An 11746-nucleotide genomic window follows, 5' to 3' on the forward strand; every position below is an offset into this window, starting at 1 on the left:
CGAGGAGGCAGAGCCGGCAGACATCAGCATCCCCATCTGCTGTGGCGGTTTGATGGCTCCCATCACCACAGGTCTCCTTATAAAACCTGCCAATTATCCCACGCATACGCAGTTTCTATGTGCTGAAGAGAGGTGACAGCCCATATCTTTCCTGAAAATCAATTAGATTATCTGTATGCTTAAGAGGGAATAAGCTTTGGCTAGGGTATCTTTCTCTCGTTGTATTTAATCTTGCTTTAGAAGCATTCAGCCACCACAGTTTAACTGCTGATGTATGTCAGACAGACAGCGTCGCCGACTTACCTACCTTGGCTCCCAGCTTTCAGCTGCAAGAACATTGCTACATAAGTTCAGCAACCTTTGCATTAGAGAGGTGTTTATCTCATTCCTACATTTAAACCTGTAAAATACTTGAAATTACTCCTGCTTGTCTTACCCGTGGTTCACCAAACGTGCTCTTTAAGATGGAAGGCAAGGCATCACATGCATTCACACAGGTGGGAATTTTTCATTAAAAATAGTCTGCACATTGCTGGTGCCTGCCCCTGCATTCACTCAGCTCGCAAACTGTTTTCACTATCCAAAACCATCTGATGCACAAGGCAATTTTTTTGTGAGCATGGTGGCATAATGAAGAACTATTTAATAGGTAAAGCACAATAACAGAGCAGCAGCAGGTCCTAACTACTGAGAGACAGCTTGTTTGGGGTTGTAGGTTTTTTCCATGTTAAAGGAATTGCGTATTTTGAAAGCCCTCCTCCTTACTGAGAGCATGCCAGATAATTAAACTGAAGCTCATATTTTAAAAATCTAATTTACTTTTGAAAACATACGCTTCTGGACTATTTTTAGGATTTTTCTTATGTGGGCCAGCGGAAATAGGCTAGCCAGTTAGCGTGAGGGCTTACAGGCTGCGCTGAGGGGTCTTGAAGTTGAACACCATGAATCAGTAAAACAATGAAAAGAAAAAAAACTTTCAACTTAGGAATAAATACCTGCAGTGAGGTACTGATACTGACCTCTAGTTTTGAAAAAGCTTATTTTTAGCAAAACTAAATCTGGGCCTACAGCTTTGACTGAGGAGTTTCTTTAATTTGTTACCAAATGCGAGAGCTCGTCCTGGTGTTTGACGGGCTGCCCACGTCACCAAAATCAGTGGGAATGTTGCCCAGGCAAGGACTACAGGATTGGGTTTAGCAATACCTTTGGAACATCGCTCCACACAAAAGGTACACTAGAGAAGTGAAATAACATCAGTACCACAAGGATAATTTTTCTGAAGTATTGAGTTTTGAGACCCTTATTTTATAAACATCACAGCATCAGAGGTACCTCCATCTAGCTCCTAGCAATTTTGTTCACTATATTGCAACCCAGAGCAAAATAATCTACCTACCCAGACTTCCAGTGAATGATTCAGTGAAACTAACTTTTGTGATATGCTGGCATGCAAAAAAAAATGCCCCTGTATTACAAAAAAATCTTAGCATCCTCCACAAAAAGCATCTCAGTGGGTACCCGAAACGACTCCAGCCCCTGCAATCTCTCTCCTTTCTGTTGGCAGCACTTCCCACCAAAGGGCTGGAGTCCAGCGTCAGTCCCGGGGCAGCTGGCCCACCTTGCCGGTGGCAGCTTCCCTTGCTACCGGCCACATCCTCTGCTTTCAGGTGACAGAGAAGCGAAGGTGCTTCTCCTGGGGTGAAGGACCTGCAGCCCGAGGAGTGGATACAGCCCACAGCCCCACAACCTCTATTTTTCCAAATCCCCGCTGGATAACATCCCGGAGAGGGGCTCGCAAGGCTCGCTCAGCCCTCTGCAAGTTAAAAACGACCTTCCCCAACTTTAGCTCCTCGTTCACAGCCAAACACAATATATTAGCAAAGGCACTACAGCCCAGCAGTGTTTATCCAAGACTATCATGGGGCCAGAGAAACTGCGAAACGCTGCAGGATGCAAAGTTTCCTCCAATAATTTGACTGCCTTGAAAATGCAAATGCATTCACCATACCTCTGCTGCAACCCCGGCCCTGTTCAATTCCCCCACCTGGGAGCAATATTTCATAGCAGTGCAATTTAAAAGCAGGGTGTTTTTATTAATTTTAAAGCCTCAGACTCTCACAGGTCCAGGTGCTACTCCACAGCACTCGAGGACAGAAATCCGGTCCTTGAAGAGGCCTCTTCTCTAATCTTCTCGGGGGTTTCTGTTCGCCTGCTCACTCACGAGCCTGTCCCAGGACCTTAATGGCTGCGTGAAGCCCATGAGCTGTTCGCATGAGCAAGATCTATCCACGTAAGGGCTCTGGGAGCACGCTGCAAATTTGCTGACCCAAAGGTATTACCCGTCCCTCCCGGCTCGGCTGCAACACCTCCGTGCACTTCTATCTCCTGGCGAGCATCCCGCCTCCCACACATCCCGCAGCGCTGATCCCTCCCTGCACTTTCGCTTTCAGCTGCCTTAGAACACCGCGGAAAAAGAGCTTATACCCATCTCTTGTGCTTCCACATATCTTTTGAAAGATCCCAGTATCAACATCCATTACTGCCTTAAGCGCAACGGTAGGAAGAGCCCCGTCCCCAAGTGTCACACCAGCAAAGTTCCCACCAAGCGGATCTGTTACGCTCACGGACAGTCAGCCACGCACCACCACGCACGTAGATTTACACCAGGTCTGCGTGACAGCCGCCCAGACCACAATCTTTCAACAAGTAGGATGCCACTTAACACGGTGCTTTTAAATGGCCTGGAACCAACCGGGGTGAACAAGTCCTTCCCCATCTCTGCCAGCTCGGTTCAGCAGGGGCATAATCACCTGTCCTGAGGACTGTGGGTACGAGTGGTCTAATTTTCTCCCTATTCCCTATTACCAACCTGGTATCGTTTAACTCTAAATCAGCGCAAAGCCAATTTCTTTTCCCTACCAGTGATGAGCCAAGAGAATCCCTGTGGTACAATGCAAGTGTCCCAAGCACCTCCTCAGCCCCCAAGCTGGTCCATGTATTTACTGCAGGATGCCAACAGCCCTCTTACAGTACCATATTATGACACCTCCTGGAACAATTGTTTCCAGGAACAATTACACCAAAAAAAGGTACTGTTTACTATGAACTGAGTGTAGGAATCAAGGAAGAGAATAAAATACCATCAAGATGACAGGCACCACTTGAACGGAGCCCAAGAAAATGGTCTCGTCCCACGAGCCACGGTGTGCAACTTCTTCCTCACCCACAAACTGCCATGGTAAGGGAGTGTGATGATTCAAAAGCATCAGTTCAGTGTAACAGGTTAAATTAATTAAAATAACCGAGACAAGCCTCTGCAGCCTCAGCAAGGTATCGGCGTAAGTGCCTGCGCCCCATCCATGCTGCTGAACTGATCCACACCAACAACATCTCCTTGTTCTTCAGCTGCTCCCAGAAACATTACCCCTCACTCCTGCCATCAAAATGAGCCCACAGCTGCCTTCTTACCCACTCATTTCACCTGATCAGTGGCCTCCTCTCTTCTGTTTTTACAGGAGAGAGATGCAGCTTTATGGAAAGCAAAAGGAGGGACTGACCACCAGATCATATCTCCTCACAGCCTACAACAGCAGGATTGCTGTATTACCTTCTGGGAAAATGGGAAGCTTATGTGCTGACAGACAAATGTGGCCACGCTGAGCCCACTGATAGAAACCCTTTGTTGTAGGAAATCCCTGAAAGCAAGGACAGATCAAGAGCCCCATTTGGCTGGCGTAGTCCTCTAATGTCTGTGTTTTTTTCAGGCTGTCCAACTGAACACCTCTGGCAAAGTAACCAGAGGTTAAGCTGGCCACACAAGCTCTGGGAAAATTTTGACTCCATCTGTATGTCCTTTAAAATCTTTAAAATACTTAGCAGGTGCATAACAATTATAATTACAGATTTATACGGAGCTGGTGCAGTTAAGTTGCTTTTGGTCAGGAAGAAAACAAGGACAAGAGCAGAGGAAGAAAAAAGTCCCTAATTTTCCTTACACCTTACTGAAGCCTCCTACGCCTGGCGCAAAGGAAAACACCCTGCAGACAGAGCCACGGGTGGGAGCGCTGGGACAGAGGGACTGACAGCCCAGCCTGGGAGACTGAGAGAGGCAGCAGCAAAGTCTTGAAACTGGGAGGAGACTGGAAAAGCGAGCAGGCAATGATGCACTCCATGAAGATCATACAGGAGATTTGGGAGACGAAAGCACTGGAAAAAAAAAAAAAAATCAGCCCACGATGCCGAGCAGCTGCTCATTTCTCTGCCCAGCAGCTAATGCTAATAGTTGGTGTTAAAGGAGATAACGGGAGCAGACCGCTGTCCACTGGGCTCCAAGCATCCGCCTCGGCCCCTGCGAGCGCGCAGAAAGCCAACCTGCTCGGGGACGCAAACGGCGGCAGCGCTGCTACTCCTCACCCCCGCAGCGAGAGCGCACGTCCCGGCGATGAACTCCCTCATCCATCCCCTCCTTGGTTTTTCTGTACAGCCTCTACTGGGCCAGCAGCAGAGCTATTTTGGGTGGAAGCTGCTAGTTTCGGTGAGGCGTCTGAAAGCAGCCCCTGCTCTTTTTGCACTAAGCGTTGGCCAGAGGAAATTACTCCGGGCGGATGATTTAATTCCCGGCACCCACGCGCTCCAGGAAACAGCTCTCTTCTCTGGTGTCATCTAATCGAGTGCGGCTTTCTCCTTTCACACCGTCACTGGGGGTAAAGTGGGGGGAAGACCATAAAGCTTTCCTCTAACTTCTGAGAGAGGAGAACTTGGTCCCTGTCCAGGACAAGGGAGAAAAGGCTCAGGCTGCAGGTGTCCCCAGCTGGTGCATCACTGGTTATTTACCCCAGACAACGTGGGAGATTTCCGACTGATAACCAACAGCTGGGTTTGATACGCACTGCACAAACGCCAACATGTTAACCACGGTGCCTTTTTCACTCAAAGTAACTTTGAGTGAAAGAGAGATCATCTGCAGTAGTGTTAGGGAAAGGTGCAAAGTTGTCCCTAATGCTCACCTGCACCTTGTGTCAGCTCACAGGAGGGCTGAAAGGCTACATGAAGCCTGTTGGCGTTCAGTGAAAAAGTCAGGAACCCAATATACTGCTATAATTATGCTGTTATTCCCCTAACACGCCCCTTGTATATACAATCATATTTCCCAATCATCCTTCCAAAGCCTCATTTACATCAGGAACCAAGCGGCGTAGCTGCACCCCTAAAACTCCCTAGCGTGGCCATGGCTGTAACTGCTATTAAGATACTTTCCAACGTGACAAAGGGAATGATCATATTGGCATACATCAGCTTTATGATTACTCTGATATTTCTGGGATATTTTTTTTTCTCATTATACTCATAACTGAAACAAATTATATGAATAAAAATGTCCAGGGGGAAACAAACCTTCATCAGCCAGTCAGTCAAACCACAACCTCCTACTGGCTCTCTACCTCCCAGACCCACCATCGCTCTTTCTCAACCCTCACAAGGCAATGGAGGTCTGCAACCCGCACACACACATGGAACGTCCATCTGTCCCGCTCCTGCCAACACCGGGTATTGAAGCAACCCACCCCATTCCAGGGAAGGAACACGGTTTCCCCATTGCCATCCCAGCTCCCACCAGCGCTGGTGGCCACAAGCCACGATCAGGCACAACCTTCTGCCCTTTGGGTGGGCGACTCTCCCTCCCATTTGGAGAGGGGACAAATTCACAACTTGTTCAGAGAGGCTGTGGAAGTTTGCTTGGGAGGTTGTCAGGTAAGAGAATTGGGCAAAAATACACATCATTTGTTGCACCGCTACTCATGTCAACCTCCGGGCAAGGGACTCTAGCGCCCAGGAGCAGATGGGAAAAAACATAACAGCAAAGACCTCCAAGTGTAACATACAGGTGCAACTTCAAACTGTATTCGAATTTTTTTTTTTTACCAGCGAAAAATACGATTGAAATATAATGGGGGCGGGGAAAGGATGTTCTTGAAACTGCAGTTAAAAAAAGCCCAGGAAAAAGGCATGAAATTCCATTTTGTGCCCAAATATTCCTCGATCATCCTAGCTGAAATAAGTTTTAGATTGATTTTTATGTTGCTCCTAAAGCCGTAATAGCATCTTGAATGGTTCAATTACCATAGAAAGCAGAGAAGTAACAAACAGATAACAGTATGCTCGCCAGTAAAGGAAGGGTATGGGCTCTATATACACACATGAATATATACATATGTATCAGAACTTAAAAGCATTAACTGATTTGGTTAAGCTGTGCTAATATATTGGTAGTGCTCATTTGCTTGGAGTCCCTCTAGTTTGCCTGGATCAGGAGAAGAGGCTGAGGTTAAACTGAGGTTAGCTGACACGTGTCAGCCAAGCCTGACCTAATCCTGGGTTTCTTCCTAGTTGTTGTGTCTTCCTCTCTAAATAATATTAAGAATAGGAAGAAACCACAGGGACACAGTTGGGTTCCAAATAACTATTTTTAGTAGCTGTACACAAACAGACAAGGCAGAGTTGTGCACGCCGGCTGCTCCGCAGAAACCTCCTCTGGCTGTCTCCCTCACGGCCTCTGCCCTTCCCACCATGAGTCCTGCCACGTAAGATAAGGAGACCCCCCCCAGACTGAAACAGGAAGAAAACATTTTCTAAACTCTTGATTAATCTAAGTCTTGTCCAATTCCTCCACCTGGTAAAAGAGAACCTTTATAATACACCATAGGTGACTTTGAGCTCCTTGGACCTGCCATCCAGGCATCCCCTGTGAAAATGGAATATGTGGACTTACTCCTGTGATTTGCGCTGGATCCAAGACCTGGGGAAACTTCCCAGTCATCTCAAAGCAGCTCTCAGATCTGGCCTAAAAGTAGGGGTTTGATGAGCAATAAAGAAATGAAAATAATACCACTTAAACCACAGAGGTGCCAGCTTTTACTGCCTTTCATTGAGTACACAATATTTTGCTCCCACTATTTCAAGGGAAATAACACTCGGCGCGACTGTTATAGGATGTAAAATGTGTACTGTGCTGTTCAGATGGAGCTCGTAATTGAAACATTTGAGCGCCAATGAAATCCCAAACGTAAAGTTTTTAATTTTCATTCAACCATGACATTAAAATTCTGGTTGTGCGGGGGGGGGGGGGGAATATTACTACCTCAGAGTGCTTTTAAGGTCTATTCTTTCTGATATAGTAACTGGGATAAGCTCAGCCAAGATGCCAGCAGCTGCTGGCATACTCCAGCAACTTGCTCCCGACGCCACTGCCTGCTGCTCCTTTGTCATCCCTACCTGCGTCCCACACAAGGGGTTATTAAAAGGCTTATCAAGGAGATGCGTGTTGCAGGCAGCAGGCCACGAAGGACTGCCACCGCCTTCATCCACGTGCCTTCAACCCCACACGAGGAATGCGCGGGCACCTGTTGGAGAGCGGGGCTCCTGTCGAGGCAGCTCTCCGAGTTCAGGCCAGACGTACCCGAGACAAGCCCAGCAGGCTGAAGCGCCCACCGAAAGAACCGGCTCAGACACCTTTTGTCTGAAGGCACATGACCATCATTTACAGGAAGGAGAAGGTTATCTTGCAATACTGATCTTATTCAGCAGCTTCCAAGATGACTGGGTATAACACCAGGCTAAAAAAACCTCAGCTGAAACCACTAAACGCTCTGCACAGCTGACAGGGAAGCCCTGAAAGGCTGGTTTCTGTCTTGCAGATCCTCAGACCATCTTCCCCAACACTCGTGGTCACAAACAATATTAGAGCAATCTCGGACTACGTCACGCACGAACTCATGTTCCTCACATACTTGCATCCCATGATCTTCACGGGTTCCCTGTTTCACTGTCCAGATAGAATTTAAGGTGTTGAATTTAGCCTGGAAAATTTTTAAAGGTGTGGCATTTTGCCTGCCAGAGAGACACCATCTCTTGCCCCCAAAAAACTGCCTGCAGATGAGGTACTGCTAGGGGGTCTGCTTTTGCGCTGCTTTCCTTTCTCTCCGCTTCAATCGAATCATATTGCCATGGTACCTCCAGAAAGGACCCCGCCACCGCTGCTCATCCACGTCTGATGGACCAAACCCACCGATTTCAGTGCCTGTGTGTCCACGTGCCACCCAGCTGGGGAATGGCACCCCAATTTATCGAAACTCCAGACTACAAGACCTGTCTCTTCTCCTGGAGTAGTGCAGAGAGATGTGAGGAGAAGTCTACTACCTGTTAAGTTGCTTTATCACGGTGTTCCAAGCACTGAGTACAGAGGAAGGATGAACTTGTGGTTATGCCACTACATAGAGACGTAGCTTCTAGCAGTCCTAGCCTCCTACCACAGATTGCCCAAATAGTTTTGAGCACGTCAAATAATCTCTCACATCAGATTTCCCCACCTTTTAAGTGCCTGAGAAGGAAACATTTGCAACCAACCACGGAGCACTCAGACATCAAAATGGTGAGGACTGTATAAACAGATACATATCTCACTGGTGAAGAAACAGGCTGATGTGTTTAATGGTTTATAATGGCTGTTTTAGTTGCCATGAAAGTACTTAAGAGCATGCAACGTGTCCATGGATTAAATCTAAATAAACGTAAACAGCAATAAAAAATGGCTTTTATTACAAGAAGGCCTGACTCTTGTTTGCACCTGTAACTCTGAATATATATAACAGGATGCCAGACTACGTATTACAAGATGCTAAAAAGCAAACCAACATTACAGTCATTTGTATAGAAAGCATAATGACACAGGGAGAGAGGCAAAACAAAATGGACAACTTGCTAGGGTCTGATTCGAACATCTCAGAAAAATGCCATTTGCTCGAGTCAGGAGTGAGCTACCAAGGAGATTTGCGCCAGGTAAAGCTACAACAAAATGGAGACGAACACTCTGAATCATGTCCCTGGAAAGGAGATAAATGAGGGTCAGAATGAAGTTCATTTAAATCCCCCAAGCTGATAACAGAGGGAGTTAGGAGAGAGCCGCAAAACAAAATGAAAGGCTCAGTAGGAGCCTGCACAGCCAGTGCTGCAATGTCAGAAACGCAACACAGTGCCATCTGAAACCTACAGGCACAGTACCAGGACTCGAGGAAAAAAACAACGGTGGCACTCCTGGGGAAGACATGCCTTCCTGCAACAGCGCTAGAATAAAGCGCAAGGGTCCTGCAACACATGCCCCGACAGCAGATGCCTTTCGAGGGGAGGTTCAGCAGAGCCTCTGGGGAGGACCATCCAGGGCTGGAGCAAAACCGCCAGAGGAACAGAACGGAGCCGCATCTATTTACACCGGGGAGGAGAATTTGCCCCTTTCTTTTGCTCCTGCTTGGCATCCTCCTCTGGGTCTCTTATGGGAGAGAAGGTGTCTTAACACAATAGATAATTAGCTGTAATGCATCCTCTGTGGCTATAATAACTTAACAGGGCTTATCTGTAGACCTGATCTAGGCTTCCAGTTATCCTTGTTCTCCCAGTTCCGCCCCCCCCCCCTCAATATTTGCATCTCAGCTTGACAGGTATTTTGTATGTAAGCTTAATAAAAGTGTTCGCATGTGCCTGTGCACGCTTAGGAGAAGGCAGGAGAAAACCACCCGATTGCAACTCCAACTCCCCCGAGACGCGGCTCGTTCCATTTTCCCTTCCCTGGCAAACAGAGGGAGCTGAAATAAGAAACGTCAACTTTGGGATCCTGCTGTACTCATTAAAAATATTGGACTCTCCGTTCAAAAAAGCAAGGAAGAGAAAAAAAAATAACAATCCCCAGGAAGTTGATGCATCACCGTGTTGCATCTGTGTCAAGCTCCGGGTAAACAAGCAGCAACATGAATGAAATCTGTCCAGAAAGACTGCATTTCAGCGCCAACCACGCAATCTCTGGCCAAACCACTGCATATGTAACAAAGTTTGCTCTCGCTTGCGAGCGCTTCAGCTGCGCTTCTGCCATTTCCTGTGGAAAATTGAAGCTCCGAACGCCGTCTGTATCACCCGGCCCTCGCCGACACCCCTGCACCCCCCACCCCCCCAGGGCAGACCCAGCCGGGGATGCTCAGCAGTTCCCGCCCCGCTCTCCGGGCCGGGCACCGCCGGGAAGGGGCAAAACCCCCCGGCGCTGCCCCCTCCTCCCTCCCCGGCGGCAGGTGCCGCGGCCCGGCCGGCGCCCGGAGGGAAGGACGGACGGACGGACAGACGGACGGACAGACGGGGGGGGGGGGGTCCCCGCCCCGGCGCAACAGGTGGTGGGCTGCCGTACTCACCGCTGGCGTTCTTGCCGCAGATGAGGTGCTGGTAGGGCTGGAGCAAACCCCAGAGCTCGGGGTCGTTGTTGACCGTCTGCTCCAACGCCTCCAGAGTGAAGCGGGGCGCCTCGCCGCCTTCTTTCTCCTTCTCCTTCTCGGCCGGGCCGGCGGCGGCGGCGGTCGGGGGGCGACCGGGCGGTGGGAGCGGGGCGGCGGGGCCGGCCAGCACCCTTGCGTGGATGTCGCGGAAAAGGCTCTCGGTGCCGGCGGTGAGGTAGATGGCGGCGTGCTCGTGGATGCGCAGGGCCACGCGGCTGTCCACCATCCAGCGGTAGAACTTGCCCACGGAGAAGGCCAGCCCGCAGCGGGCCGATTTGCCGCGGCTGAAGCGGTCGCCGCCGCTGCCGCTCATGTTGTAGAGGGAGAGGGCGCCGAGGGCGGCCGCCGTGCAGCGGGCGGCCAGCGTCCAGCCCAGGACGATCTCCATGGCGCTCCTCACCTCGTGCTTGGTGCACTTGGCGAAGCGGAGGCTCAGCCGCTGCGCCTCCCGGGCGATGCGCACCAGCGCCCGGCTCACCAGCGTCGAGAGCCGCGCCGCCGCATCCCGGCTCCCGGGGCTGGCGGCGGCGGTGCCCGGCGCCCGCGGCTCCCGGCGCGGCGGCGGCGGCAGCAGCAGCGCCTCCACCTCCTCCAGGCTCCAGGGGACCTCCTCAAGGTCGGGCAGGAGCCGGGAGCACTGCTGCCCCGCGCAGTCCAGCACCTCGGAGTCTTCCGCTAGGACGGTGTTGACGGTGTCGAAGCTGTTGTGCCGACTGTGCATGGAGTCAGTTAGGTGCGGCCAGCAGCTTCCTCCATAGGGGTACGCGGGGTGCGAATCCGAGCAGCACAGCGACAAGTTGGAGGAGCGCACCGAGTCCGCCGCGCCACCATACCCGGAGTCCAGCGTCAGGTCTTCCAGCGTCCTCACCGCCGTCTTACCTCTCCGGGCCATCGCTGCACTTCATGCTGCACCCGCGGGACCCGGGCGGGGGGGGAGGGAGGGAGAGAACAGCGAGGGGGCGCGGCAAGACCCGCCGGCCGCAGTCTGCTGCTGCTGCTGCTGCTGCTGCTGCTGCTGCTGGTGCCGCCGCCCCGCTCCGCCAGACGCCAGCGAAGCGGCGGTGCTGCCCGCGCCCGGCCGCGGCCGCGCTCCCGGTCCGGCTCCGGCTCCGGCTCCTGCACTGCGCCGCGCCGCCGGCCCGACACCGCACCGCAGCGCAGCGCCGGCCAGGCGGCGCGGGGAGGGAGGGAGGGAAGGGCGGGGCTATGCAAAGCACCTCCGTCTCGCGTCCAATGGGGCTGCGAGGGAGGGGCGGGGATATGCAAAGCGCCGCGGCCGGCGGCCAACGGGGCGGTGCTCTGCCACTGGCGGCCCCGCCCCTCCCTCGCCTCCGCGGGGCGCGGAGCGCAGCACCGCACCGCACCGCGCAGCCGAGGGGCGGCGGGGCGGGGGTGGGGGGAGCGGTCCCGCCCCGCGCTGCTCCGCGGCCGCCGCC

General features: G+C 51.5%; 1 protein-coding gene across 4 annotated transcripts in view; it reads right to left on the reverse strand.

Annotated features, from left to right (window-relative positions):
- ABTB3 (ankyrin repeat and BTB domain containing 3) overlaps window positions 1-11469 on the reverse strand; it is a 188791-nt gene extending 177322 nt beyond the window's left edge. For 3 of the 4 annotated variants that reach the window (XM_069807377.1, XM_069807378.1, XM_069807376.1), the window contains exon 1: window positions 10230-11469. In XM_069807377.1, coding sequence (XP_069663478.1) covers window positions 10230-11202 — 973 coding nt within the window. In that variant the 5' untranslated portion in view covers window positions 11203-11469. The remainder of the gene's footprint in view (window positions 1-10229) is intronic. The other variant, XM_069807379.1, reaches the window with a different exon arrangement.
- Between the last annotated feature and the right edge of the window lie 277 nt (window positions 11470-11746).

The sequence above is a fragment of the Haliaeetus albicilla genome, chromosome 19 (assembly GCF_947461875.1).
Source record: "Haliaeetus albicilla chromosome 19, bHalAlb1.1, whole genome shotgun sequence".
In the NCBI taxonomy this organism is placed as follows: domain Eukaryota; kingdom Metazoa; phylum Chordata; class Aves; order Accipitriformes; family Accipitridae; genus Haliaeetus; species Haliaeetus albicilla.